At 43.5% G+C, this 27,188-nt stretch overlaps 2 protein-coding genes across 2 annotated transcripts; both read left to right on the top strand.

Annotated features, from left to right (window-relative positions):
- The first annotated feature begins 4,097 nt into the window (after positions 1–4,097).
- On the top strand, positions 4,098–19,873 carry LOC123723959 (protein NLRC3-like). The gene is made up of 9 exons (XM_045712995.1): positions 4,098–4,166; positions 4,685–4,872; positions 15,719–15,885; positions 15,987–17,784; positions 17,868–18,041; positions 18,121–18,294; positions 18,563–18,736; positions 19,256–19,302; positions 19,439–19,873. Exons 2-9 carry the CDS (start codon positions 4,712–4,714, stop codon positions 19,660–19,662), a joined length of 2,919 nt encoding a protein of 972 aa, XP_045568951.1. The 5' UTR covers positions 4,098–4,166; positions 4,685–4,711; the 3' UTR covers positions 19,663–19,873.
- Positions 19,874–22,343: 2,470 nt separating this feature from the next.
- LOC123735239 (NACHT, LRR and PYD domains-containing protein 1 homolog) lies at positions 22,344–24,932 on the top strand. Its single transcript, XM_045713001.1, has 7 exons — positions 22,344–22,434; positions 22,997–23,034; positions 23,511–23,575; positions 23,708–23,922; positions 24,107–24,363; positions 24,521–24,649; positions 24,831–24,932. Exons 3-7 carry the CDS (start codon positions 23,568–23,570, stop codon positions 24,900–24,902), a joined length of 681 nt encoding a protein of 226 aa, XP_045568957.1. The 5' UTR covers positions 22,344–22,434; positions 22,997–23,034; positions 23,511–23,567; the 3' UTR covers positions 24,903–24,932.
- The last annotated feature ends 2,256 nt before the right edge of the window (positions 24,933–27,188 follow it).

Here is a 27,188-nt window from a genome sequence, read left to right as displayed (position 1 = left end):
TCAGGGCAAGAGTCTGTTGGGTGGTGGGGGTAAGGTAAGAGTCTGTTGGATGGTGGGGACAGGGTAAGAGTCTGTTTAATGGTGGGGACAGGGTAAGAGTCTGTTGGGTGGTGGGGACAGGGTAAGAGCCTGTTGGGTGGTGGGGACAGGGTAATTGCCTGTTGGGTGGTGGGGGCAGGGTAAGAGCCTGTTCGGTGGTGGGGGCAGGGTAAGAGCCTGTTGGGTGGTGGGGGCAGGGTAAGAGTCTATTGGGTGGTGGGGGCAGGGTAAGAGTCTGTTGGGTGGTGGGAGCAGGGTAAGAGTCTGTTGGGTGGAGGGAGCAGGGTAAGAGTCTGTTAGGTGGTGGGGGCAGGGTAAGAGTCTGTTGGGTGGTGGGGGGGCAGGGTAAGAGTCTATTGGGTGGTGGGGGCAGGGTAAGAGTCTGTTGGGTGGTGGGGGCAGGGTAAGAGTCTGTTGGGTGGTGGGGGCAGGGTAAGTGTCTGTTGGGTGGTGGGGGACAGGGTAAGTGTCAGTTGGGTGGTGGGGGACAGGGTAAGAGTCTGTTGGGTGGGGGGGGGCAGGGTAAGAGTCTGTTGAGTGGTGGGGGCAGTGTAAGAGTCTGTTGGATGGTGAGTGCAGGATAAGATTCTGTTGGATGGTGGGGACAGGGTAAGAGTCTGTTGGATGGTGTGGACAGGGTAAGAGTCTGTTGAGTGGTGGGGGCAGGGCAAGAGTCTGTTGGGTGATGGGGGCAGGGTAAGAGTCTGTTGGGTGGTGGGGGTAAGGTAAGAGTCTGTTGGGTGGTGGGGGCAGGGCAAGAGTCTGTTGGGTGATGGTGGCAGGGTAAGAGTCTGTTGGGTGGTGGGGGTAAGGTAAGAGTCTGTTGGATGGTGGGGACAGGGTAAGAGTCTGTTGAATGTTGGGGACAGGGTAAGAGTCTATTGAGTGGTGGGGACTGGGTAAGAGCCTGTTGAGTGGTGGGGACTGGGTAAGAGCCTGTTGGGTGGTGGGGACTGGGTAAGAGCCTGTTGGGTGGTGGGGGCAGGGTAACAGTCTGTTGGGTGGTGGGGTCAGGTGGTGGGGGAAAGGTAAGAGTCTGTTAGGTGGGGGGCAGGGTACGAGTCTGTTGGGTTGTGGGGGCAGGGTAAGAGTCTGTTGGGTGGTGGGGGCAGGGTAAGAGTCTGTTAGGTGGGTGCAGGGTAAGGGTCTGTTGAGTGTTGGGGGCAGGGTAATAGTCTGTTGGGTGGTGGGGGCAGGGTATGAGTCTGTTGATTGGTGGGGGCAGGGAAGAGTCTGTTGGGTGGTGGGGGCAGGGTAAGAGTGTGTTGGATGTTGGGGGCAGGATAAGTGTCTGTTGGGGGCAAGATAAGAGTCTGTTGGGTGGTGGGGGCAGGGTAAGAGTCTGTTGGGGGCAGGATAAGAGTCTGTTGGGTGGTGGGGCCAGGTGGTAGGGGCAGGGTAAGAGTCTGCTAGGTGGGGGCAGGGTACAAGTCTGTTGGGTTGTGGGACAGGGTAAGAGTCTGTTGGGTGGTGGGGGCAGGGTAAGAGTCTGTTAGGTGGGGGGCAGGGTACGAGTCTGTTGGGTGGTGGAGGCAGGTTAAGAGTCTGTTGGGTGGTGGTGGGAAGGGTAAGAGTCTGTTGGGGGCAGGATAATAGTCTGTTGGGTGGTGGGGGCAGGATAAGAGTCTGTTGGGTGGTGGGGGGCAGGGTAAGAGTCTGTTGGGGGCAGGATAAGAGTCTGTTGGGTGGTGGGAGCAGGATAAGAGTCTGTTTGGTGGTGGGGGCAGGATAAGAGTCTGTTGGGGGAGCAGCAGCAGGATAAGAGTCTGTTGGGTGGTGGTGGGCTGGGTAAGAGTCTGTTGGGGGAGCAGCTGCAGGATAAGAGTCTGTTGGGTGGTGGGGGCAGGGTAAGAGTCTTAAGTGGTTTCGGGCAGATGGTGGTGCAGGGTAAGAGTCTTTTAGGTGGGGGGGCAGGGTAAGTGTCTGTTAGGTGGGTGGGCAGGGTAAGAGTCTGTTAGGTGGGGCAGGGTACGAGTCTGTTGGGTTGTGGGGGCAGGGTAAAAGTCTGTTGGGTGGTGGGGGCAGGGTAAGAGTCTGTTGGGTGGGGGACAGGGTAAGAGTCTGTTGGTTGGTGGGGGCAGGGTAAGAGTCTGTTTTGTGGTAGGGACAGGGTAAGAGTCTGCTGGGTGGTGGGGGCAGGGTAAGAGTCTGTTAGGTGGTGGGGACAGGGTAAGAGTCTGTTGGGCGGTGGTGGGGGCAGGGTAAGAGTCTGTTTTGTGGTCGGGACAGGGTAAGAGTCTGTTGGGTGGTGGTGGGGGCAGGGTAAGAGTCTGTTGGGTGGTGGTGGGGGCAGGGTAAGAGTCTGTTGGGTGGTGGGGGCAGGGTAAGAGTCTGTTGGGTGGTGGGGGCAGGGTAAATTTGTATCACATTATTCTAGGTCAGTGTATTCCAAACCTCTCCTCTGGGACCTCAAAGGGCTGCATGTTTTAGTTTTTACCCGAGAACGAACACCTTAGATTAAACTAATTAACTAATTATCATCAAGCCTTTGATTTGTAGAATCAGTTGTGTTAGTGCAAAAACATTTATTTAGTTTTTATTAAAATGTTTATCTTCCTGCCCAGGGACTACAGTTGAAACCTAGCTAGCTGGCTAAATCTGTCACATTTACAGAAATGTTGATTGATGTGCAGCATCCCTGTCAAATACAATTCATATAAATAAAATGAAAAGTTATGGAATGTATTTATGTGTCTCTGTGAGTTGGTCTTTAATAAATGTGATTATTTCAATGTAACATCATATACTATACATTATAATCAGTCTGTTTTGGGGTTCTGCAGAATCATTGTCTATCATTGGTTCCCCATCCTATCATGTTACCATAACAACACAGATATGACCCGACCAGCGTCCTTCTGCCGAACCTGGTTGTTGTCCCACTGCCCTCTGCTGGTAGCACTGCAAAACATCACTCAATCACATCAAATTAATACAAATCCACTTTTACCAGATACAATATGAATTTATGGGCTGAACACCTGCATGAAGTGTATGAAGACTTTATATGACATAAATATGAACATATAATATAAAAAAACCTTTACGTGTTGGACGCGTCGACTGTGTTGAAATGGGAAGTAGCCAACATTTTATAAGGAAGTAGAGAAATAACGGTCGAAGAAACATGTTTGAGGTTTGTAGCCTTTTACAATTTAATATAGAAAAGTGTTTGAGAAGTTAGACTATTGTAGAGAGAGGTGATTTAGGGGTTAAACATCCGCAGAATTGTAAAGTTATTACAATATTGATTTCAACTTTCAAGAATAATAATTGTTGGCTTAAATGTTGATTTATATTGATTAGCCTAATTAATATGATGTGATGTTATAGGCTATGAGGTAGTGAGTTGTTGTTATAGGTGATTGATTGCACATTATCGTGATTTTCTATCCGATGATCCCCAACACAGTCGACACTTTGCGTTGTTTCAATTCCTGAAAGACGACGTGCGTCGGGAATTTTGTAAATCTGTCGCTAAAGAAACTAGTTCGTCTCGTCAAGTCGGTCAAGTAAAAGTGACATGCAACAATTGTTACATAAACGATGTAAATGTTGACTAAATCAGGGTTTCCAAAAGTCGGTCCGGCTCTGAATTACCTGAATTTGAAACTCGTTGTCGTTCCAAAACGTTTTGCAACGGTTTGGTACGGTGTGCACTAAGTAGTACACCCCAGCTCATGCACAATCAAACGGACTTGCCAGACAAACCAATTGTTCAATTTTTTGACATTTTCTTGCATAACAAAGCAATGCGTGTCACCTTGTAGGCTACTACTAAACCAGAACAAGAAACGATGGTGTGTAGGCTGTATTCTCTTAAAGGGTTAGGAAGAAATATCTGTCAGCTATTTTAACTTAAGCTCCCGAGTAGCGCAGCGGTCTAAGCCACTGCATCAATACATACCCGGGTTCGATCGCGGGCTGTAACCGTCCGTGATCTGGAGACCCATAGGGCGGCGCACAATTTGGCCCAGCGTCGTCCGGGTTAGGGGACTTAATGTTACATAAATATGAACATATAATATAAACCTATATGTGTTGAACCCGACCACTGTGTTGAAATGGGAAGTAGCCAACATTTTATAAGGAAGTAGAGAAATAACGGTCGAAGAAACATGTTTGAGGTTTGTAGCATTTTACAATTTAATATAGAAAAGTGTTTGAGAAGTTAGACTATTGTAGAGAGAGGTGATTTGGGTTAAAACATCCGCAGAATTGTAAAGTTATTACAATACTGATTTCAACTTTCAAGAATAATAATTGTAGGCTTTTATGTTGATTTATATTGATTATCCTAATTAATATGTGATGTTATAGGCTATGAGGTATAGAGTTGTTATAGGCGATTGATTGCACATTGTAATGTCTACTACAGTCTTTCAATGTAAAGTAGATGTCTATAATGTATTTTAGTTGTGTGTGGAGCCCATGTAGACAGCTGTTGTTATGGAGTGAGGGGATCCAACCAGGTAGACTAGCTAATGGAGATCCAGGTCAAAGTAATAACAGATTGGACTGTAAATGTTTAAATGCAACATGAAGTCTCTGTTTAAACTCTGACCACAGACCGTAAAAGTGTTGTCATTGTTATTGGTTCTTCAATGTTCAGAAATATTGACTGTTCTGTTATTTCTTATTGTAGCTGAGTGAGCTGTGACTTACATCTAAAATGAGTCTCTCTGGGGAGAGAGAGGAGGAGACCACTGCCTCTAAAACGAGTCTCTCTGGGGAGAGAGAGGAGGAGACCACTGCCTCTAAAACGAGTCTCTCTGGGGAGAGAGAGGAGGAGACCACTGCCTCTAAAATGACTCAAGACACCAGTTCTAAGAGGTAAGCGATTAATTGTAAATATATACAGTTCTCTTAAAGGTAGATTCCTTAACGGTGAAACCATCCATTTGGGATGTTACAACAACAAAGATGTTACTACAAACAACGAACACAGTTTTCTTTCTCTCGGACATCGTTGCACACGCTGCCGGATGCTCTTCTCCCTCCGGTGTAAACAAATCACTGTTAATCAGATATGAGGAGTTAGAGAGTCAAATGTGGTCAACTCTGAATCAGTAGCGGTGCGTGGGTAAAATCACTGGGGGAGGCAGCCATATTAAAACCCATGTGTTGTGATCATTTCATTGTGTGCTCTATAACCTGTTAATTCATATGCCTTGACACCGTGATATATAGGACTAAAGGCCTAGACAATAAGACACCGTGATATATAGGACTAAAGGCTGAGACAATAAGACACTGTGATATATAGGACTAAACGCCTAGACATTAAGACACAGTGATATATAGGACTAAAGGTCTAGACAATAAGACACAGTGATATATAGGACTAAAGCCTGAGACAATAAGACACAGTGATATATAGGACTAAAGGCTGAGACAATAAGACACTGTGATATATAGGACTAAAGCCTGAGACAATAAGACACAGTGATATATAGGACTAAAGGCCTAGACAATAAGACACCGTGATATATAGGACTAAAGGCCTAGACAATAAGACACAGTGATATATAGGACTAAAGGCTGAGACAATAAGACACTGTGGCAGAATAAATTCAACCACACCTTTGTTTTATCACAAAACCGGATAGAAACCTCTGTCCAGTGAAGTCCACAAAACATATTGCATGTAACAAACAGTTACATGACCTACAGCATGGTCAAGGTAATGTTTCTGACATTTTCTGACCACTGAACAACTATTGATTTAGAACCACAGAGAGTTACAGCAAGTCACAAAGAAAACAGGAGCTGCTTCCACTGTTCCAACACCAGTTCAACCAAAAATAATTTAGTCCAATCAACATAAGCTAAATATGATGTGGCTGTGTGTGTGGAAGTAGAAAGATAATGTTGACTCACCCTACTTGTAAAGAAACACAAATGCCATCCTCCTGTCTTTCATGTTGACAAAACAGTCTATCACCCTGACACACAGTACCCACTTTAATGAATGAATGGTTGGATCAGAATCGCCGTTATAATCATTAGCCATTACGGAGAATTAAGTAAAACCACAAGTCCAAATCCCTATCTCCATCCATTTAGGAAAGGGCAAGATTTAGCTAGCTGGCAAGCAAGCCACAACGAGGTGCAACAATTAAAGTTCTTCTGTCAATGAAATATGCTCTCAATGGGATTTGATAGGAGTGAAGCCAAATCCAAACTGGCTTCCCTTGACACAGTTTTTTTGTGTGCCAGGACCATTCACAGTTAAGCTCACTCAGTTTAGCTCAGGGGTGTCAAACTCAAATACCCAGTGGGCCAAAATGTAAAACCTGAACAAAGTCGCGGGCCAACATTGAACAAATGAACCTTTTAATATGGACCCAAACAAGTTTTGCTTTAACATTGAATATGGAACAAGCATCGCTTATTACCATACAATATATAATTTAATAGTGGAGACATGCAAAATCGAATTTCAAATGAAAAAACACATCAATGGCATTCATTTATTAAATAAATACAATTTTAAATAAAAATCATATGCCTCTTTTCTATTTGCAGCCTTCTGATTTAAATACCAAAATAAACTTTTTCCACTGGCTAATAATTTTACAAATAAAATGATAATAAATCAATCAACCATTCAAGCCCATGCCTTGTAGCAAGAAAAAGTGCACAAAGAAAACATTAATTATTGCACACTGATCTAATCTGATGTGCCCAAGCCAGATACCTGGCATCTCTTCTTGGATGCTAGTTCATCAATGTCTGGGCTCAGGCTCTGAGCTGAAGAAATCCTCAGTATCGAGCGAAGGTGTTCATCAGTCAGACGTCTCCTGTGAGTTGTTTTGGTCATCTTCATCGAGGAGAAAAGTTGCTCGCATAGATAAGTGCTGCCGAACATGGAGAGCATCTGAGCAGCTTGGGTGCGGAGCTGAGGCATTGTGTCAGGGATGAACCGTGGAAACTGTGCGGCGCCCACAGCATCATACTTTGACTTCAGCGTGTCGTTGCACTGGAGTTCAATCAGCTCCATTTGGATGTTGGTTGGTGCATTTTCCACATCAACTGCGAAAGGATTACTAAGCAGTTCAAACCTACATTTCTGGACATCGAAGTCGGCAAATCGCCGGCTAAACTCAGCGGAGAGAACACTGAGTTTTTCAGCAAACTGTGCGCATGGGAACACGGCGGTAGAGATCTGCGCTTTTATGGTTTGGCAGCAGGGAAAATGGCAAGGGTTTCCTTGCAGCATCTGATTCTCCCACAGGCACAGTTTAGTTTTAAAGGCCCTCACTGCAGCGTACATGTCTGTGATGATGCGCCCCCGCCCCTGAAGCTGCAGGTTCAGCGCATCGAGATGGCTCGAGATGTCACAGAGAAAGGCCAGCTCACACAGAAACTTTTGCTCCCGGAGCTCTGCTGTATCCTTCCCTTTGGTTTCCAGGAATTGACATATTTCCTCACGCAGCTCGAAACATCTGTTCAGTACTTTTCCTCTGCTTAGCCATCTCACCTCTGTGTGATACGGCACGTCTGCGTATTCCGAACCACACTCCTCTAGAAAAAATTTAAACTGGCGGTGATTCAGACCTTTGGCTCTTATAAAGTTAACTACCTGTGTTACTGTGGTCATAACATGTTCCATCTTTATGGCTTTGGCACACAGTGATTCCTGATGTATGATGCAGTGGTAAGCAGCTCACCTGCACAGTTCTCTTCCCGCATCTTCTCCCAAACCATGCCCACCAGTCCACTCTTTTTACCACACATCGCTGGCGCACCATCTGTCGTTAATCCAACGAGTTTATCCCACGGCAGCTTTATTTCAGTTACACATTTGGAAACCTCCTCAAAGATTTCCTTTCCTGTGGTTGTGCCATGCATTGATTTGAATCCCAATAGCTCCTCCGTAACACACAGATTTGAGTCCACTCCACGGATGAAGACTGACAGCTGAGCAGTATCAGATGCATCGCAGCTCTCATCCACAGCGAGGGAGAACGCAACGAAATCTTTTCCCTTTTCCATCAGCTGGTCATACAGATTGGTGGCAAGATCACATGTGCGATCAGCTACTGTGTTCCTGCTCAGGCTCACGTTTGAAAATGCTTGCTTTTTCTCTGGGCATACGAGGTCACAAACTTTCATCATGCACTTTTTCACGAACTCTCCCTCATTAAAGGGCCGGGCTGATTTTGCGATCTCTGCTGCCACTATATAACTAGCCTTTACAGCAGCCCCACTTTGTGATGTGGCTTTTTTGAACATATTCTGTTGTGAAACCAAACTTCTTTTCATCTCCTCTACTTTCTGGCTCCTTTGAGTCATGTCCAGGTCCTTGTATTTGTCATGGTGTTTCGTTTCATAGTGTCGTCTAATGTTGTACTCCTTACTTACAGCCACGTTGACTCCACAAACAAGACAAACAGGTTTGTCTTTTACATATGTAAACAGATATTCTGCCTCCCAATTGTCCAGAAAGCTCCTGTTTTCTGCCTTTCTTTTCGCCATTTTTGGGAAGGGATAGCGCGCTGACAGTTGTAGCGTCTATGTTGCTATGACTACTGTCACAGAGGAGAGGGCGTTTCTGGGTCCTGTCCTGATTGGCGCGAAAACAACAGCAGAGCATTATGGGATTCGTAGTATTAGCGGTGAATGCGCTGTATAATACAGGCGGGCCAGCTCTAGTAGTAATTTGGTATTGTCTCGCGGGCCAAATATAATTACCCCGTGGGCCAAATTTGGCCCGCGGGCCAGAGTTTGACACCCATGGTTTAGCTCAACGCTGATTGGCTAATTTTTTTATACTTTTTTGTCAAGGAATGCCAGATGCTCTCTGGCTTCCCTTGTCTTCAATGCTACAGAGTACACAGTGGCAGAATACCTGACCACCGCGACTGACCCAAAATTAAGAAAAGCTTTGACTATGTACAGACTCAGTGAGCATGGCCTTGCTATTGAGAGGCTGCAATAGGCAGACCTGGCTCTCAAGTGAAAACAGGCTTTGTGCACACTGCCCCCAAAATGAGGTGGAAACTGAGCTGCCCTTCCTAACCTGCCAAATGTATGACCATATTAGAGACACATATTTCCCTCAGATTACAAAAACCCACAAAGAATTCCAAAACAAATCCAATTTTGATGAACTTCCATATCTACTGGGTGAAATACCACAGTATGCCATCACAGCAGCAATATTTGTGACCTGTTGCCACAAGAAAAGGTCAACCAGTGAAGAACAAACACCATTGTAAATACAACCCATATTCATGTTTATTTATTTTCTCTTTTGTACATTAACCATTTGTACATTGTTATAACACTGTACATAGCCATAATATGACATTTAAAATGTCTATTCCTTTGAAACGTGTGAGTGTAATGTTTACTGTTCATTTTTTATTGATTATTTCACTTTTGTTTATTATCTATTTCACTTGCTTTGGCAATGTAAACATATGTTTCCCATGCCAATAAAGCCCCTTGAATTGAATTGAATAGATGTCCTACATGTATAGAGACAGAGGGAGCGCTGTTTCACTCACTCAGATGCTTTCTCCTCTGAGATACATTCAGCCTCTATTATGAAACGCAGAGAGACGAAAGATGAATGGTTTTATGTTTTGTATTTTTTTTGGCATCCATAAATACCTGCCACTGCTCTGAGTTCAACTCGAGATACCCAGTACCACGAGTGGCTCATCTTTTAGCCAGGTACATCTCTATGGCAACGAATCCTTCAGAACTAACCTAAGTGTTACACTACGAAGCAAGCTACAGCTACATCTACTCAGGCATTTATAAATCTAGCCAGCTTCAGTTAGCCAGTTTCAGTTAGCCAGCTTCCATTAGCCAGCTTCCGTTAGCCCGCTTCAGTTAGACCGCTTCAGTTAGCCAGCTTCAGTTAGCGTCACATTCCAGGTCAGGCTTCATCCATAACACGACGGTGGAAATTGCTCACCCGCCTGCCACTATTAAAGCCAATTTCTGCTTGATCTGGCAATGTGGTATACGGTTCGGAGGATCAGCCAGAAGAGGACTGGCCACCCCTCACAGCCTGGTTCCTCTCTAGGTTTCTTCCTAGGTTCTGGCCTTTCTAGGGAGTTTTTCCTAGCCACCGGGCTTCTACACCTGCATTACTTGCTGTTTGGGGTTTTAGGCTGGGTTTTTGTACAGCACTTTGAGATATCAGCTGATGTAAGAAGGGCTTTATAAATACATTTGATTTGATCAGTTAAGCAATTGTGGAACCTCCATAGGCTTGGAGGCCAAATTGAGCTTTGTACGGCGATGCCATGCGCCTCCCAAATGTTGCAACAAATGCGGAGGGCTCCGTATAGCTCCGCATTGACATGATTGGTTGATGGTAGGTGGGGGCGGGAGGTTTAAACTTCCTGATCAACAGCTCTGCTCTACTCAGCAAAGTGAAGAAGTATGAATGCCCTGACTTCTGGTCAATGCAGACGGCGGATTGACCATGCAGAGCCTTTTCACTCTAGCAGGCTTTTAACTGCTCGTGAATGAGGCACATTGCTAGTCCAACACCGAACACTTCGTTGAGATAATGCTGAAATATCAAATCCATGAGGCAGTAACACATTTTCATTTGTGCCGAAATTACAATCAAAGAAAAGTTATCTTGCAAGTTCAGCAGACTATGTTGTGAAATAGGTTTTTAGAAGTTCCTCCTTTATTTTATTACTTAGCGTTAATGCCGACTTAGGATGCTTTGCTTTCATAAGCACACCAATCTGTTTAACAGCTTGTTGCATTGTGGCTGTAGACATATCATCCATAGAAGGTTTTGGTAGGCTGTCATTATAAATAAGAATTTGTTATTTTTTTATTTATTTTTCACCTTTATTTAACCAGGTAGGCTAGTTGAGAACAAGTTCTCATTTACAACGGCGACCTGGCCAAGACAATGCAAAGCAGATCGACACATACAACAACACAGAGTTACACATGGAATAAACAAACATACAGTCAATAATACAGTAGAAAAAGGCTATATACAGTGTGCAAAAGAGATAGGATAACGGGGTTAAGGCAATAAATAGGCCATGGTGGCGAAGTAATTACAATATAGCAATTAAACACTGGAATGGTAGTTTGCAGAAGATGAATGTGCAAGTAGAGATACTGGGGTGCAAAAGGAGCAAGATAAATAAATAAATACAGTATGGGGATGAGGTAGTTGGATGGGCTATTTACAGATGGGCTATGTACAGGTGCAGTGATCTGTGAGCTGCTCTGACAGCTGGTGCTTATTAAAGCTAGTGAGGGAGATATGTCTCCAGCTTCAGTGATCTTTGCAGTTCGTTCCAGTCATTGGCAGCAGAGAACTGGAAGGAAAGGCTGCCAAAGGAGGAATTGGCTTTGAGGGTGACCAGTGAGATATACTTGCTGGAGCGCGTGCTACGGGTGGGTGCTGCTATGGTGACCAGTGAGCTGAGATAAGGCGGGGCTTTACCTAGCAAAGACTTGTAGATGACCTGGAGCCAGTGGGTTTGGCGACGAGTATGAAGCGAGGGCCAGCCAACGAGAGCGTACAGGTCGCAATGGTAAAATCAAATCAAATCAAATTTATTTGTCACATACACATGGTTAGCAGGTGTTAATGCAAGTGTAGCGAAATGCTTGTGCTTCTAGTTCCGACCATGGTGGGTAGTATATGGGTCTTTGGTGACAAAACGGATGGCACTGTGATAGACTGTATCCAATTTGTTGAGTAGTGTTGGAGGCTATTTTGTAAATGACATCGCCGAAGTCGAGGATCGGTAGGATGTTCAGTTTTACGAGGGTATGTTTAGCAGCATGAGTGAAGGATGCTTTGTTGTGAAATAGGAAGCCGATTCTAGATTTAATTTTGGATTGGAGATGCTTAATGTGAGTCTGGAAGGAGAGTTTACAGTCTAACCAGACACCTAGGTATTTGTAGTTGTCCACATATTCTAAGTCAGAACCGTCCAGAGTACTGATGCTGGATGGGCGGGCAGGTGCGGGCAGCGATTGGTTGAAGAGCATGCATTTAGTTTTACTTGCATTTAAGAGCAGTTGGAGGCCACGGAAGGAGAGTTGTATGACATTGAAGCTCGTCTGGAGGTTTGTTAACTTCTCTAGGGCCAGTGCGACGATTTCATCCCACCTACGTAACAGCCAGTGGAATCCCGTGGCACGTTATTCAAATACCTTAGAAATGCTATTACTTCAATTTCTCAAACATATGACTATTTTACACCATTTCAAAGACAAGACTCTCGTTAATCTAACCACACTGTCCGATTTCAAAAAGGCTTTACAACGAAAGCAAAACATTAGATTATGTCAGCAGAGTACCCAGCCAGAAATAATCAGACACCCATTTTTCAAGCTAGCATATAATGTCACATAAACCCAAACCACAGCTAAATGCAGCACTAACTTTTGATGATCTTCATCAGATGACAATCTTAGGACATTATGTTATACAATACATGCATGTTTTGTTCAATCAAGTTCATATTTATATCAAAAACCAGCTTTTTACATTAGCATGTGATGTTCAGAACTAGCATACCCCCGCAAACTTCTGGTGAATTTACTAAATTACTCACGATAAACGTTCACAAAAAACATAACAATTATTTTAAGAATTATAGATACAGAACTCCTCTATGCACTCGCTATGTCCGATTTTAAAATAGCTTTTCGGTGAAAGCACATTTTGCAATATTCTAAGTAGATAGCCCGGCATCACAGGGCTAGCTATTGAGACACCCACCAAGTTTAGCCCTCACCAAAGTCAGATTTACTATAAGAAAAATGTTATTACCTTTGCTGTTCTTCGTCAGAATGCACTCCCAGGACTTCTACTTCAATAACAAATGTTGGTTTGGTTCAAAATAATCCATAGTTATATCCAAATAGCGGCGTTTTGTTCGTGCGTTCAAGACACTATCCGAAAGGGTAAAGAAGGGTCACGCGCCCGACGCGTTTCGTGACAAAAAAAATCTCAATATTCCATTACCGTACTTCGAAGCATGTCAACCGCTGTTTAAAATCAATTTTTATGCCATTTTTCTCGTAAAAAAGCGATAATATTCCGACCGGGAATCTGTGTTTTAGTACAAAGAGAGAGAAAATAAAAACATGGGGTCGCCTCTTGCACGCGCCTCAGTCTGATTGTCCTCTGATAGACCACTTACCAAAGGCGCTAATGTTTTTCAGCCAGGGGCTGGAATTACATCATTCAGCTTTTTCCCGGGTTCTGAGAGCCTATGGGAGCCGTAGGAAGTGTCACGTTACAGCAAAGATCCTCAGTTTTCAATAAAGAGAGTCAAGAAGAACAAGAACTTGTCAGACAGGCCACTTCCTGTAAGGAATCTTCTCAGGTTTTTGCCTGCCATATGAGTTCTGTTATACTCACAGACACCATTCAAACAGTTTTAGAAACTTTAGGGTGTTTTCTATCCAAAGCCAATAATTATATGCATATTCTAGTTTCTGGGCAGTAGTAATAACCAGATTAAATCGGGTACGTTTTTATCCGGCCGTGTAAATACTGCCCCCTAGCCCTAACAGGTTAACACAGTGTCCAAGGAAGGGCCAGAAGTATATAGAATGGTGTCGTCTGCGTAGAGGTGGATCAGGGAATCACCAGCAGCAAGAGCGACATCATTGATGTATACAGAGAAGAGAGTTGGCCCGAGAATTAGACCCTGTGGCACCCCCATAGAGATTGCCAGAGGTCCGGACAACAGGCCCTCCGATTTGACACATTGAACTCTATCAGAGAAGTAGTTGGTGAGCCAGGCGAGGCAGTCATTTGAGAAACCAAGGCTGTTGAGTCTGCCGATAAGAATGTGGTGATTGACAGAGTCGAAAGCCTTGGCCAGGTCGATGAATACGGCTGCACAGTAATGTCTCTTATCGATGGCGGTTATGATATCGTTTAGGACCTTGAGCGTGGCTGAGGTGCACCCATGACCAGCTCTGAAACCAGATTGCATAGCGGAGAAGGTATAGTGGTGTTCGAAATGGTTGGTAATCTGTTTGTTAACTTGGCTTTCGAAGACGTTAGAAAGGCAGGGTAGGATAGGATAGATATAGGTCTGTAGCAGTTTGGGTCTAGAGTGTCACCCCCTTTGAAGAGGGCAATGTTCGCGGAAGCTTTCCAATCTTTGGGAATCTCAGATGATTTGAAAGAGAGGTTGAACAGGCTAGTAATAGGGGTTGCAACAATTTCGGCAGATAGTTTTAGAGAGGGTCCAGATTGTCTAGCTCGGCTGATTTGTAGGGGTCCAGATTTTGCAGCTCATTCAGAACATCAGCTATCTGGATTTGGGTGAAGGAGAAATGGGGGAGGCTTGGGCGAGTTGCTGTGGGGGGGTGCAGTGCAGTTGGCCGGGGTAGCGGTAGCCAGGTGGAAAGCATGGCCATTGACCGCAGACCCATTACCGATGCAGGCAATAAGGCAGTGATCGCTGAGATCTTGGTTGAAAACAGCAGAGGTGTATTTGGAGGGCAAGTTGTTTAGGATGATATCTATGAGGGTGCCCGTGTTTACAGATTTGGGGTTGCAACTGGTAGGTTCATTGATAATTTGTGTGAGATTGAGGGCATCAAGCTTAGATTGTAGGATGGCCGGGGTGTTAAGCATGTCCCAGTTTGGTCACCTAGCAGCACGAGCTCTGAAGATAGATGGGGGCAATCAGTTCACATATGGTGTCCAGAGCACAGCTGGGGGCAGAGGGTGGTCTATAGCAAGCGGCAACAGTGAGAGACTTGTTTCTGGAAAGGTGGATTTTTAAAAGTAGGAACTCGAATTGTTTGGGTACAGACCTGGATAGTAAGACAGAACTCTGCAGGCTATCTCTGCAGTAGATTGCAACACCGCTGACTTGCCTGACTTGCCTAGTTAAATAAAGGTTAAATACAAAAATAAAGGCTCTGCATGGTCAATCTGACGTCTGCATTTGCCGTGCAGCATTTTACGGTGATACGGCCTCTGCAGAAGTCAGGGCGTTCATACTTCCTGTTCTTCGAGGAGCAGTGCAGAGCTGTTTTCAAGGAAGTGAGTTTGTGTTTATACAGTACCTCCCGCCCCACCTACCTTCAACCAATCATGTCAATGTATTAATCATATAGCTCTGCAATCTTTAAATCGGTTATCTTCCTCAAATGAAGGGGAGGATGACCAAATCTGTGTGAGAGGAAGGGTATCTGATTTCATTGGTCCTCAACTAGTGGCTCAGACACTTCATTCAGGATAAGTGGACTTAGCTCTGAGTTAACCGGCCTAAATGAAGAGTTTGGGGTTCGACTAGCCATGTGCAACACACAGTTATAAGACTACTACACTTAGCAGCGGGAGTATACACCATCATAGTATGGATGAAGCCGGACCTGGAATGTGAAGCTAACTGAAGATGGATAGCTAACAGGAAGCTGGATAGCTAACTGAAGCTGGATAGCTAACTGAAGCTGGATAGCTAACTGAAGATGGCTAGCTAACTGAAGATGGCTAGCTAACTGAAGATGGATAGCTAACTGAAGATGGCTAGCTTTATAAAAGACAGAGTAGAAACCACTCAGTGCTGCTGTTTTCCCAATTGTGGATTCATTTAAAAAGAAACATCAGTAATTATACAGTAGAAGGTCCATTATACAGTTGTTAAAATGAAGTTGATGAGATATTGATGAGGTGATCTCTCCCTGTTTTGTTCAGTGTCCAGAAGCCCAAAGCAGAGTTACCTACAACCAGCCTGCTATCAATGAAGAGTGATCAGCCACCTGCTTTCAGCCAGGAACCATTACCAGATGACAATAAGGAAGTGGAGAGTTTGGACAGTGAAGATGCATTAAAGATCACACACAACCTTCTGGACAGAAGAAGTAAGACTGTGTTTCATACAATATTACAAAGAACAGTACAAAGGCCTATATAAAACACACACACAAAGTTATGAGTCCCAACTCTCATTGTTTTCCTACAGGTCAAACTCTGCTGACAGTCCAACAAGACATTAAGGCTAAACTGAAACATAAGTATCAACACGTATCTGAAGGAATTGGACACCATGGAAACCAAAGTCTGTTCAAGGACATCTACACAGAGCTCTACATCACAGAGGGTGGAAGTGGAGGGCTCAATAATGAACATGAGGTTAGACAGATAGAGATGGCATCCAAGAAACAAACCACACGAGAGACACCAATCAAATGCAACGACATCTTCAAGCCTTTACCTGGACAAGACAAACCTATCAGAACTGTGCTGACAAAAGGAATCGCTGGTGTTGGAAAAACAGTCTCTGTGCAGAAGTTCATCCTTGACTGGGCAGAGGGAAAAGCAAACCAGGACGTTCATTTCATGTTTCCTCTTCCTTTCCGTGATCTGAACCTGAAAAAGGACCAATACAGTCTGATGCAACTTCTTTCCCACTACTTCCCAGAGCTGAAAGAGATTGACAGCATTGAAGATGGTGAAACCAAAACTGTTTTCATTTTTGATGGTCTGGATGAGTGTCGACTTCCTCTAGACTTCAAAAACAATGAGAAGTGCTGTGATGTCACACAGCCAACCTCAGTGGATGTGCTGCTGACAAACCTCATCGAGGGGAATCTGCTTCCCTCTGCTCTCCTCTGGATAACTTCAAGGCCTGCAGCAGCCAATCAGATCCCTCCTGAGTGTATTGACCAGCTGACAGAGGTACGAGGGTTCAATGATCCACAGAAGGAGGAGTATTTCAGGAAGATAATCCCAGATCAGAATCTGGCCAATGAAATCATCAAACACATGAAGACATCAAGGAGCCTCCACATCATGTGCCACATGCCAGTCTTCTGTTGGATATCAGCCACTGTCCTTGAGATGATACTGAAAGAGGCAGAGAAGGATGAAGTCCCCAAAACTCTGACCCAGATGTACTCACACTTCATTCTCATCCAAATCATTGTGAAGAATAAGAAGTACAACAAAGCAACAGAGACAAACCCAAAGGAACTGTCTCAGTCAGACAAAGAGATGATCCTGAAACTGGGAAAGCTGGCTTTCCAACAGCTGCAGAAGGGCAACCTGATCTTCTATGAGGAGGACCTGAGAGAGTGTGGCCTTGATGTCACAGAGGCATCAGAGTACTCAGCATTGTGTAGAGAGATCTTTAAAGAAGAATCTGGGCTGTACCAAGACAAGGTCTACAGCTTTGTGCATCTGAGCATTCAGGAGTTTCTAGCAGCAGTGCATGCTTTAGAATCATGTCTGGACAAGAAGGAAAATGTTTTCTCCCCCACTAGTGATGAAGAGAAGGAGTCAATCCAGTTGTCTGACTTACACAGGAGAGCAGTGGACCAGGCCTTGAAGAGTGAGAATGGACACCTGGACCTGTTCCTCCGCTTCCTTCTGGGTCTCTCACTGGAGTCCAATCAGAATCTGTTACGAGGCCTTCTGACACAGACAGGAAGTACAACACAGACCAATGAGGAAACAGTTGAGAGAACAGTCACGTACCTTTCAGACAAGATCAAAAGGGAATCTTCACCAGAAAGGATCATCAACTTGTTCCACTGTCTGAATGAACTTGGTGCCAACTCTCTAGGTGAAGACATGCAGACCTCCATGCGATCAGGAACTCTTTCAGAATCAAGACTAAAACCTGACCAATGTTCAGCCCTGGCCTACCTGTTACTGATGTCAGAGGAGGTGCTGGAGGAGTTTGACCTGAAGACATACAACACAACAAAGGAAGGTTATCAGAGGTTGCTGCCGGTAGTGAAAACCTGCAAAAGAGCACTGTAAGTTATGTTATTGAGTTGATGTTTACAGTATCATTATAATGAAGGATTTGTATATATAACAGATTATCTCCTCTCTCTAGCCTGGATCGCTGTAAACTGACATATGAATCCTGTGAGACTCTGACCTCAGCTCTGCAGACACCAAACTCCCCCCTGAGAGAACTAGACCTCAGCAACAATGACCTGGGAGACAGAGGAGTGGAGCTGCTCTGTGTTGGACTAACCAGTCCACTCTGCAACATACAGACACTAGTGTGAGTTAAATATCTTCAGTATGAGTTATTATGTGGATGTTTTAAACATGTGTTAATCATGTGCTCTTCTGCCCTCTAGTCTAGGTCAGTGTGGTCTGACAGAGGGTTGCTGTTCAGATCTGGCCTCAGTCCTGAGTTCACCCAACTCACAACTGAAACAACTGGAGCTGAGAGACAATGACCTGCAGGACTCAGGAGTTACACTGCTGTCTGCTGGACTGGAGGATCCAGACTGTAAACTACACACACTGGGGTAAGTACAGCTGTTTCAGTCAGGTCTTTACTGAGCTGAGTTACACTGCTGTCTGCTGGACTGGAGGATCCAGACTGTAAACTACACACACTGGGGTAAGTACAGCTGTTTCAGTCAGGTCTGTACTGAACTGAGCTTAGTAAAACAAATACTCTGAAAATCTGATGTTTCATGACAATGTTTGTGTCATGGACAAATGTATGGGTGTCCTACAAGATGATTGACACCAGTACACCAACCTAGACAGCTGTTGTGTGTCTCTCTGTAGGCTGTCTGGCTGTCTGGGCACAGAGGAGGGCTGTGCTGCTCTGTCTTCAGCTCTGAGGTCCAACCCCTCCCACCTGAAAGAGCTTGACCTGAGCTACAATCACCCAGGAGACTCTGCAGGAGGACTGCTTTCAGCTGCTCTGGTGGATCCCACATATAAACTGATGAAGCTGAAGTAAGTCAGAATAGATGTCCTAATAGTGTGAGCAGTGGTTGTGTCATATGTAGTGTAGTAGGGTCAGTAACATGAGGACATGATGGTAGAATTAAGGGGAAGTTTACTCAGCAGGCTGAGCACTCCAACACAGCATACATCATCACCACATGAATACTCTTCTTCTGCATCTCTGATATCCTGGTGGAATTGTACTCTGTTCTGTATGCAGTAGGTAGGATAGAATACCTGTATGTCTCTAGTAATGAATTGTACTCTGTTCTGTATGCAGTAGGTAGGATAGAATACCTGTATGTCTCTAGTAATGAATTGTACTCCGTTCTGTATGCAGTAGGTAGGATAGAATACCTGTATGTCTCTAGTAATGAATTGTACTCCGTTCTGTATGCAGTAGGTAGGATATAATACCTGTATGTCTCTAGTAATGAACTTGGATAGTGCACCAGAACACAACAATATGGTTTAAATGTTGACTGCTTTATTAGGTCTTTGTCAGTCAATAACCTGTTTCTCCTACAGTGTGGATCATGGTGGAGAGTGCAGGCTGAAATCAGGGCTGAGGAAGTGTAAGTCTCTTCAATCCTAATTAACTACATATTCAGAACTATAGTAACATAGTAACTAATCAATACTTGTTCTGTTCCTACAAAACAACATTTTATATGAAGATGTGGTTTGATTAAACTCTCCTTTTGTCTACAGATGCCTGTCATCTCACCCTGGACCCAAATACAGTAAACCCAAACCTGATACTGTCTGAGGGGAACAGGAAGGTGACACGGGTGGAAGAGAAGCAGCATTATGAAGACCATCCAGACAGATTTGACTATCATTCCCAAGTTCTCTGCAGAGAAGGCTTATCTGGATCTCGTTATTACTGGGAGGTTGAGAGGGATGGTACCGAGGCTGTCATTGGTGTGGTGTAGAGGACTGAAGAGAAAGGGAAAGGAGGATGACTGTAGGATTGGAGCCAATAAGAAGTCCTTGAGTTTATTCTGCTATGAAAGAGGTTATGAATTGAAAGTCTTTTTCCATGCTAGAGTCTGGAGATCCATCTCTGGTCCTGTTTCTAAGAGAGTTGGAGTGTATCTGGACTGGCCAGCTGGTACTTTGTCCTTCTATAGTGTGTCCTCCTCTGGTACACTGACACACCTTTACACAGAACACACCACATTCACTGAACCCCTCTATCCTGGGTTTGGGTTTAGGTTTTACTCCTCCTCAGTGACCCAGTGTCAGATAGATGGCCAAGACATTCAGAGGTGAGTCATAGCAATATTTTATCATTTGTTTTCCTCTGGAATCATTCCTACAATTACATTAGTTGTAGTGGTGTGTTTTAATGTGTTCTGTTGGACCTACAGACAGTTAGATTAGTAGTAGTGGTGTGTTTTAATGTGTTCTGTAGGACCTACAGATAGTTAGATTAGTAGTAGTGGTGTGTTTTAATGTGTTCTGTAGGACCTACAGATAGTTAGATTAGTAGTAGTGGTGTGTTTTAATGTGTTCTGTTGGACCTACAGATAGTTAGATTAGTAGTAGTGGTGTGTTTTAATGTGTTCTGTTGGACCTACAGACAGTTAGATTAGTAGTAGTGGTGTGTTTTAATGTGTTCTGTTGGACCTACAGACAGTTAGATTAGTAGTAGTGGTGTGTTTTAATGTGTTCTGTTGGACCTACAGACAGTTAGATTAGTAGTAGTGGTGTGTTTTAATGTGTTCTGTTGGACCTACAGACAGTTAGATTAGTAGTAGTGGTGTGTTTTAATGTGTTCTGTTGGACCTACAGACAGTTAGATTAGTAGTAGTGGTGTGTTTTAATGTGTTCTGTTGGACCTACAGACAGTTAGATTAGTGGTAGTGGTGTGTTTTAATGTGTTCTGTTGGACCTACAGACAGTTAGATTAGTAGTAGTGGTGTGTTTTAATGTGTTCTGTTGGACCTACAGACAGTTAGATTAGTAGTAGTGGTGTGTTTTAATGTGTTCTGTTGGACCTACAGACAGTTAGATTAGTGGTAGTGGTGTGTTTTAATGTGTTCTGTTGGACCTACAGACAGTTAGATTAGTAGTAGTGGTGTGTTTTAATGTGTTTTGTTGGACCTACAGACAGTTAGATTAGTAGTAGTGGTGTGTTTTAATGTGTTCTGTTGGACCTACAGACAGTTAGATTAGTAGTAGTGGTGTGTTTTAATGTGTTCTGTTGGACCTATAGACAGATTAGTCGTAGTGGTGTGTTTTAATGTGTTCTGTTGGATGTACCGATGTCCAGTTATCTCTCCTCTCTGTAATGTAATTCTCTCTCGAACCACTAGAGGGCATCAGAACCTGTTAAATAGAACAACCTCACTGTAAAGTCATTCTCTCTCTAACCACTAAAGGGCATCAGAACCTGTTAAATAGAACATCCTCTCTGTAATGTCATTCTCTCCCTAACCACTAGAGGGCATCAGAACCTGTTAAATAGAACAGCCTCTCTGTAATGTCATTCTCTCTCTAACCACTAGAGGGCATCAGAACCTGTTAAATAGAACAGCCTCTATGTAATGTCATTCTCTCTCTAACCACTAGAGGGCATCAGAACCTGGTAAATAGAACAGCCTCTCTGTAATGTCATTCTCTCTCTAACCACTAGAGGGCATCAGAACCTGTTAAATAGAACAGCCTCTCTGTAATGTCATTCTCTCTCTAACCACTAGAGGGCATCAGAACCTATTAAATAGAACAGCCTCTCTGTAATGTCATTCTCTCTCTAATCACTACCTGGGGGTATGTAACTCATGATACCTGGTGACTTCACACCTCTAAGGGCTTTCCTCAAGATATGCAATGTCACCTGTTGGTATTGCCTATATGAAAGTTGACATAGTGGGTTATGTCACATTTAGGCAATGCGCCCTACATAGGGAGTTGTTCTCTCACCCCTTATAAACTTGTTGTATGTCTTATGAAGACTGTATGCATGCTATATAAAGCCTTTATAAGTTGTATTTAGTTTAATCACAGTCTATCCTTCTGCTTTACCAACACCAGAGACCATGGTGGAGAGAGTTGTATTAAGCCTGGACCTGAGAACACCAGAGACCATGGTGGAGAGAGTTGTATCAAGCCTGGACCTGAGAACACCAGAGACCATGGTGGAGAGAGTTGGATCAAGCCTGGACCTGAGGACATCAGAGACCATGGTGGAGAGAGTTGTATCAAGCCTGGACCTGAGAACACCAGAGACCATGGTGGAGAGAGTTGTATCAAGCCTGGACCTGAGGACATCAGAGACCATGGTGGAGAGAGTTGTATCAAGCCTGGACCTGAGAACACCAGAGACCATGGTGGAGAGAGTTGTATCAAGCCTGGACCTGAGAACACCAGAGACCATGGTGGAGAGAGTTGGATCAAGCCTGGACCTGAGAACACCAGAGACCATGGTGGAGAGAGTTGGATCAAGCCTGGACCTGAGAACACCAGATACCATGGTGGAGAGAGTTGTATCAAGCCTGGACCTGAGAACACCAGAGACCATGGTGGAGAGAGTTGTATCAAGCCTGGACCTGAGAACACCAGAGACCATGGTGGAGAGAGTTGGATCAAGCCTGGACCTGAGAACACCAGAGACCATGGTGGAAAGAGTTGGATCAAGCCTGGACCTGAGAACACCAGATACCATGGTGGAGAGAGTTGGATCAAGCCTGGACCTGAGAAATGTGAGTTAACTGATAATTGTTTTCTATTTGGTCAAAACAAGCTTAAAGGTAGAGTCAGCGATATGACGTAGATGCACAAAGTAAACAGCATTGTGGGTCAATTTCAATAACAACTAAGAGCATTGTAGCGCAAGGCTAAACGTCTCCGCTGTTTTGGTCCCGTGACTACCACTCTGTAAGAGAGTGAAGAGAACCCTTGCACATGGGCAGATACTGTGTGTGACTGTGTGAGAGAGAAGTCAGGCATCTTGCTCATCACAATATCTGTGGTGCTGCTCGTACAAAATCATTTAGCTGACTCTATCTTTAAGCTCTCATCATAGGATCTACCAGAAATCAGACCCCAACATCTACAAAACATGGACCAGAACGATGTTGTTTCCTCCTTCCACAAACATTAATTAATATAACACTAATGTCAGATTATGGTATGCTAATGAGTGTACATTCTGAGACTGTTGCTCACTTATATATTCATTTTTATTAAAAGTCTAATGAATAATTATTAATTCATTATTCCATGAGATTGTCCATTTTAAGTAACAACTACTTTTGACTTCAGGGATTCCTCAGAGCTGTAAGACTTGTGACCATGTTGAGGTAAGTCATAATGTCAATTGTTACTTTTACATACCTGCAGGAGTCAGGCACAGTCTCAAAGCCAGGTGTGTACTGACCAACCATTCTTACTGGGATATAGACAGTCCTGTGTTCTGCTTTAGTAATATAAACACAGTCTCAAAGCCAGGTGTGTACTGACCAACCATTCATACTGGGATATAGACAGTCCTGTGTTCTGCTTGTAGTCATGCAGGATTTTAGCTGTTGTCATATTTTGTCATTAGACAGTTTCATTGATAAATCCCCAGCATTCCATGTAACATTGAATAAATACATTAGATTAGTTACTTTGGTTAATTGGCCAGTTTCTGGACACAGATTAAGTCTAGTCCTGGACCGTAAAGAACTTTCTATTGGAACTTCCATTGAGCATGCTTTTTAGTCCAGCACTAGACTCAATCTGTGTCCAGGAAACAGGCCCCATATGTATTACTGACATGCTTGTCCTTGTTCAGGACTCCACACACTGGCTTCAGATTGAACCCTTGACTTCCACTGTCCAGGGAGTGACAATGTTCAGGTAAAATAACTACTTTTAACATTTCATTCCACTTGCTAGAGTATTTCCCCATTACCTTTGGGAGTAGTCTTCTAATCCAACATCTCCATTTGACCATTGACCCTCTCTACCATATCTTGTTGTTGCCCTCAGGCACAGGACACCCAAAGGGAGTTATGAGTGCACAGTGTCTGGGCTCCGCTGGCTGTGTGAGAGAGATGTCATTCTGAAGTATCACTTCAGGAACTGGGAACCCTACAGTCACCTTCTGAAAGACATGCAGTACACACAAGGTGGTCCATTGCTGGACATCACTATGGAGTTAGGTGAACTGGAGGAAGTTCATCTGCCACACTGTGTCTGTTTAGGTAAAACCATATAGAAATAGTATTCAGAAAGACATTTCCATGTAACTGAGTTTCACTTCATGAATGAATGAACTATTCTGGGAGTTTGAGTTTACTGTGATCTGGTACTGCATATTCTTTGTGTTTTAGTTGGATGAATAATACAATATTTGTCTTTCTGTCTCCTTTTTATTGTGTTGTTCAGGGACCAACCCGTCCCTGAGGAATGAGATGAAGATTCTTCATGTAGAGGAACATGGAGTGTCTTTAGAGGAAGTGCATGAGGTCACCAGATTCCATGCAAAGATTCTCCATCCCAAGTTCTCAGTAATCTCTCTGATACTGAGATTACTGTCTTGGAACGTAGATGTCCACTGTGAGCTGATGCTCTATCTGACAGTGAAAAAGGAAACACTAATTCCACGCCTATACCTGTTCCCCAGTAACCCCGGCCAAATACTGGTGAGGTTCCATTATTATAGAGGTGACCTTAACTAACCAGTGGTGCAGTTTATGTTGACACTCATTAAATGAAGATAAGTGTGTTGGTAGTTTTCTGAATAATCTTTGAATTAGACTATACATTGACTGGCTGTGTATTCCATGCCTCGTTTCACAGGCTGTGGAACAACAGGAATCAAAGTTTCAAGGGTCTTCAAGGATTCTCATCTCAAGACCAGAGCAGTCCTTAAAACTGAATAGTTCCTTCAGACTGAACATTCCCTGTTCTACCTCCATCAATCCACCGGTACAGTTTCAGTAGACTAAGAACGTGAATCTGACATTTAAATCACAGTTCTATGCATTGATCTCTCTCGCTCGCTCTCAATTCAATTCAAATGGCTTTATTAGCATCGGAAACATGTTTAAAGCAATTTTTCTCAAAGATCTCTTCCCCCCTCTCTCTCTCTCTCCCTCCCTCCCTCCAGAGGATTCAGCTCATACATAGAGACACCACACCAAGCTTTTTTCAGAGCGGTTGTGAAAATGACAGGGATTGACATTGAGATGGAGTTATTCAGTGATGATGAGAGGACAGTATGGAAAGAAATTGTATTACGAGGTAGGAGCACATGTCAATCATCACTTTGTACTTTTGTACCAGATGCTATTTAGAGTGATATAACCTCATGTTGTTTATCTTTCAGATGAATACATCTCTGACACCCATTCAACAAGTAAGTAAACATGAGAGTTTACTGTGCATTAGGAAAGTATTCAGACCCCTTGACTTTTCCACATTTTCTTACATTACAGCCTTCTTCTAAAATGGATTCAATTGTTTTTTCCCTCATCAATTTACACAGAATACCCCATATTGACAAAGCAAAAACAGGTTTAGACATTTTTGCAAATGTATAAAAAACTGAAATATCACATTTACATAATTATTCAGACCCTTTACTCAGTACTTTGTTGAAGCACCTTTGGCAGCGATTACAGCCTTGAATTATCTTGGGTATGACGCTACAAGCTTTGCACACCTGTATTTGGGGAGTTTCTCCCATTCTTCTCTGCAGATCCTCTAAAGCTCTGTCAGGTTGGATGGGGAGCGTTGCTGCAAAGCTATTTTCAGGTCTCTCCAGAGATGTTTGATCGGGTTCAAGTCCGGGCTCTGGCTGGGCCTCTCATGGACATTCAGAGACTTGTCCCGAAGCCACTCCTGTGTTGTCTTGACTGTGTGCTTCGGGTCATTGTCCTGTTGGAAGGTGAACCTTGGCCCCAGTCTGAGGTCTTGAGCGCTCTGGAGCAGGTTTACGAAGACACTGAGACACAATATATATTTTGTATTTTTAGATTGATAGAAATTAAATACCTAGGTTATTGTTCTGTTGAAAGGTGAATTCCTCTCCCAGTATCTGGTGTAAAGCAGACTGAAGCAGGTTTTCCTCTGGGATTTTGCCTGTTCATAGCTCCATCCTGTTTTCTTTTTATCCTGAAAAACTCCCCAGTATTTGCTGATGTCAAGCATTCCCATACCATGATGCAGCCACCACCATGCTTGAAAATAAGGAGGCAGTTACTCAGTGATGTGTTGGATTTGCCCCAAACATGAGGCTTTGCATTTAGGCCAAAAAGTGTCTTCCTTTGTAGATGTTTTTTACAGTATTACTTTAGTACCTTGTTGCATATAAGATGCATGTTTTGGAATATTTGTATTCTGTATATTTGTATTCTTCTTTTCACTCTGTCATTTAAGTTGTTATTATGGAGTCACTACAATGTTGTTGATCCATCCTCAGTTTTCTCCCATCACAGACGTTGAACTCTGGAACTGTTTTAAATTCACCAGTGTCCTGATGGTGACGTCCCTGAGCAGTTTCCTTCCTGTCCTGCAGCTCAGTTCAGAAGGACGAATATCTTTGATGTGTCTGGGTGGTTTAATATGTAATCCACAGAATAATTATTAAATGTCTGATTTTGTTATTGTTACCCTGGTCTTTGTATATAGTTGAATCTGTGCTTGAAATGCAATATTTCCAGATATTGTATGTATGGGGAACATGTCCACTCTGACATTACAGAGTATGTTCAGTAGATTGATGACAAAACATTACAATTAAATCCATTTTAATCCCACTATGTAACACAATAGAGAAATCCAAGGGGTATGAATACTTTTGCAAGGCTCTGTATGTTATGTAGAATAGACAATCGTGTCAGCCAGGGTAGGTGTCAATTCCAAATGAATCAGTCAATTCAGGAAGTGAACTGAAATTCCAATTCAATAACCGGAAAAGGGCATCTACTTTCAATGACTTCTCAATAAACCAAATAGTAATTTTATTTATTTTTTATTGACTGACTTCAATTGGAATTGACCACAACCCTGGAGTCAGCTCTATTCAATAAATGACTATCAGGGGAATGATAACTGGAGAGACTGCATGATGTAGAAACAGCTGCTGTTCACCCTAAAGACATATTCATTTAATTGATCCCCCCTTCAGCATTAATACTCATTGGGATTCCTGCTGAGGAGTTTCTTCAGAATCACAGGGCTATACTCATTCAGGGAGTCAAAAACCCAATGCCAATAGCAGATGTTCTGCGGTCAAAGGGCATGATTGGTGATGAAGAGTACTCCAGAATAAAAGCTGAAACAACTGAACAGGACCGAATGAGAGAACTACTGAGATCAGTCCTCCCTAAAGGACCAGAAGTGACGGGAGCTTGTCTCAAAGCTCTCATTGAACATGAACACCATCTTGTTAAGCACTTGAGTGAATCTAGGTAAGACCGTTTTCTTTTCTCCCTCCCTTTAATATGTGGAATGATTAAATATA

The sequence above is a fragment of the Salmo salar genome, unplaced genomic scaffold (assembly GCF_905237065.1).
Source record: "Salmo salar unplaced genomic scaffold, Ssal_v3.1, whole genome shotgun sequence".
Taxonomy (NCBI): Eukaryota; Metazoa; Chordata; class Actinopteri; order Salmoniformes; family Salmonidae; genus Salmo; species Salmo salar.
Note: the sequence above shows the minus strand (reverse complement) of the source record. Positions and strands in the feature narration are given on the sequence as shown.

Bases quoted from the DNA above. Each gene is read 5' to 3' on its own strand.
- LOC123735239 (XM_045713001.1), top strand. The intron at 24,364-24,520 runs GTGAGGTTCCAT...CTCGTTTCACAG, and splicing joins GTAACCCCGGCCAAATACTG to GCTGTGGAACAACAGGAATC. The intron at 24,650-24,830 runs GTACAGTTTCAG...CCCTCCCTCCAG, and splicing joins CTACCTCCATCAATCCACCG to AGGATTCAGCTCATACATAG.
- LOC123723959 (XM_045712995.1), top strand. From the start codon at position 4,712: ATGAGTCTCTCTGGGGAGAGAGAGGAGGAGACCACTGCCTCTAAAACG. The intron at 17,785-17,867 runs GTAAGTTATGTT...TCCTCTCTCTAG, and splicing joins AAAACCTGCAAAAGAGCACT to CCTGGATCGCTGTAAACTGA. The intron at 18,295-18,562 runs GTAAGTACAGCT...GTCTCTCTGTAG, and splicing joins TGTAAACTACACACACTGGG to GCTGTCTGGCTGTCTGGGCA.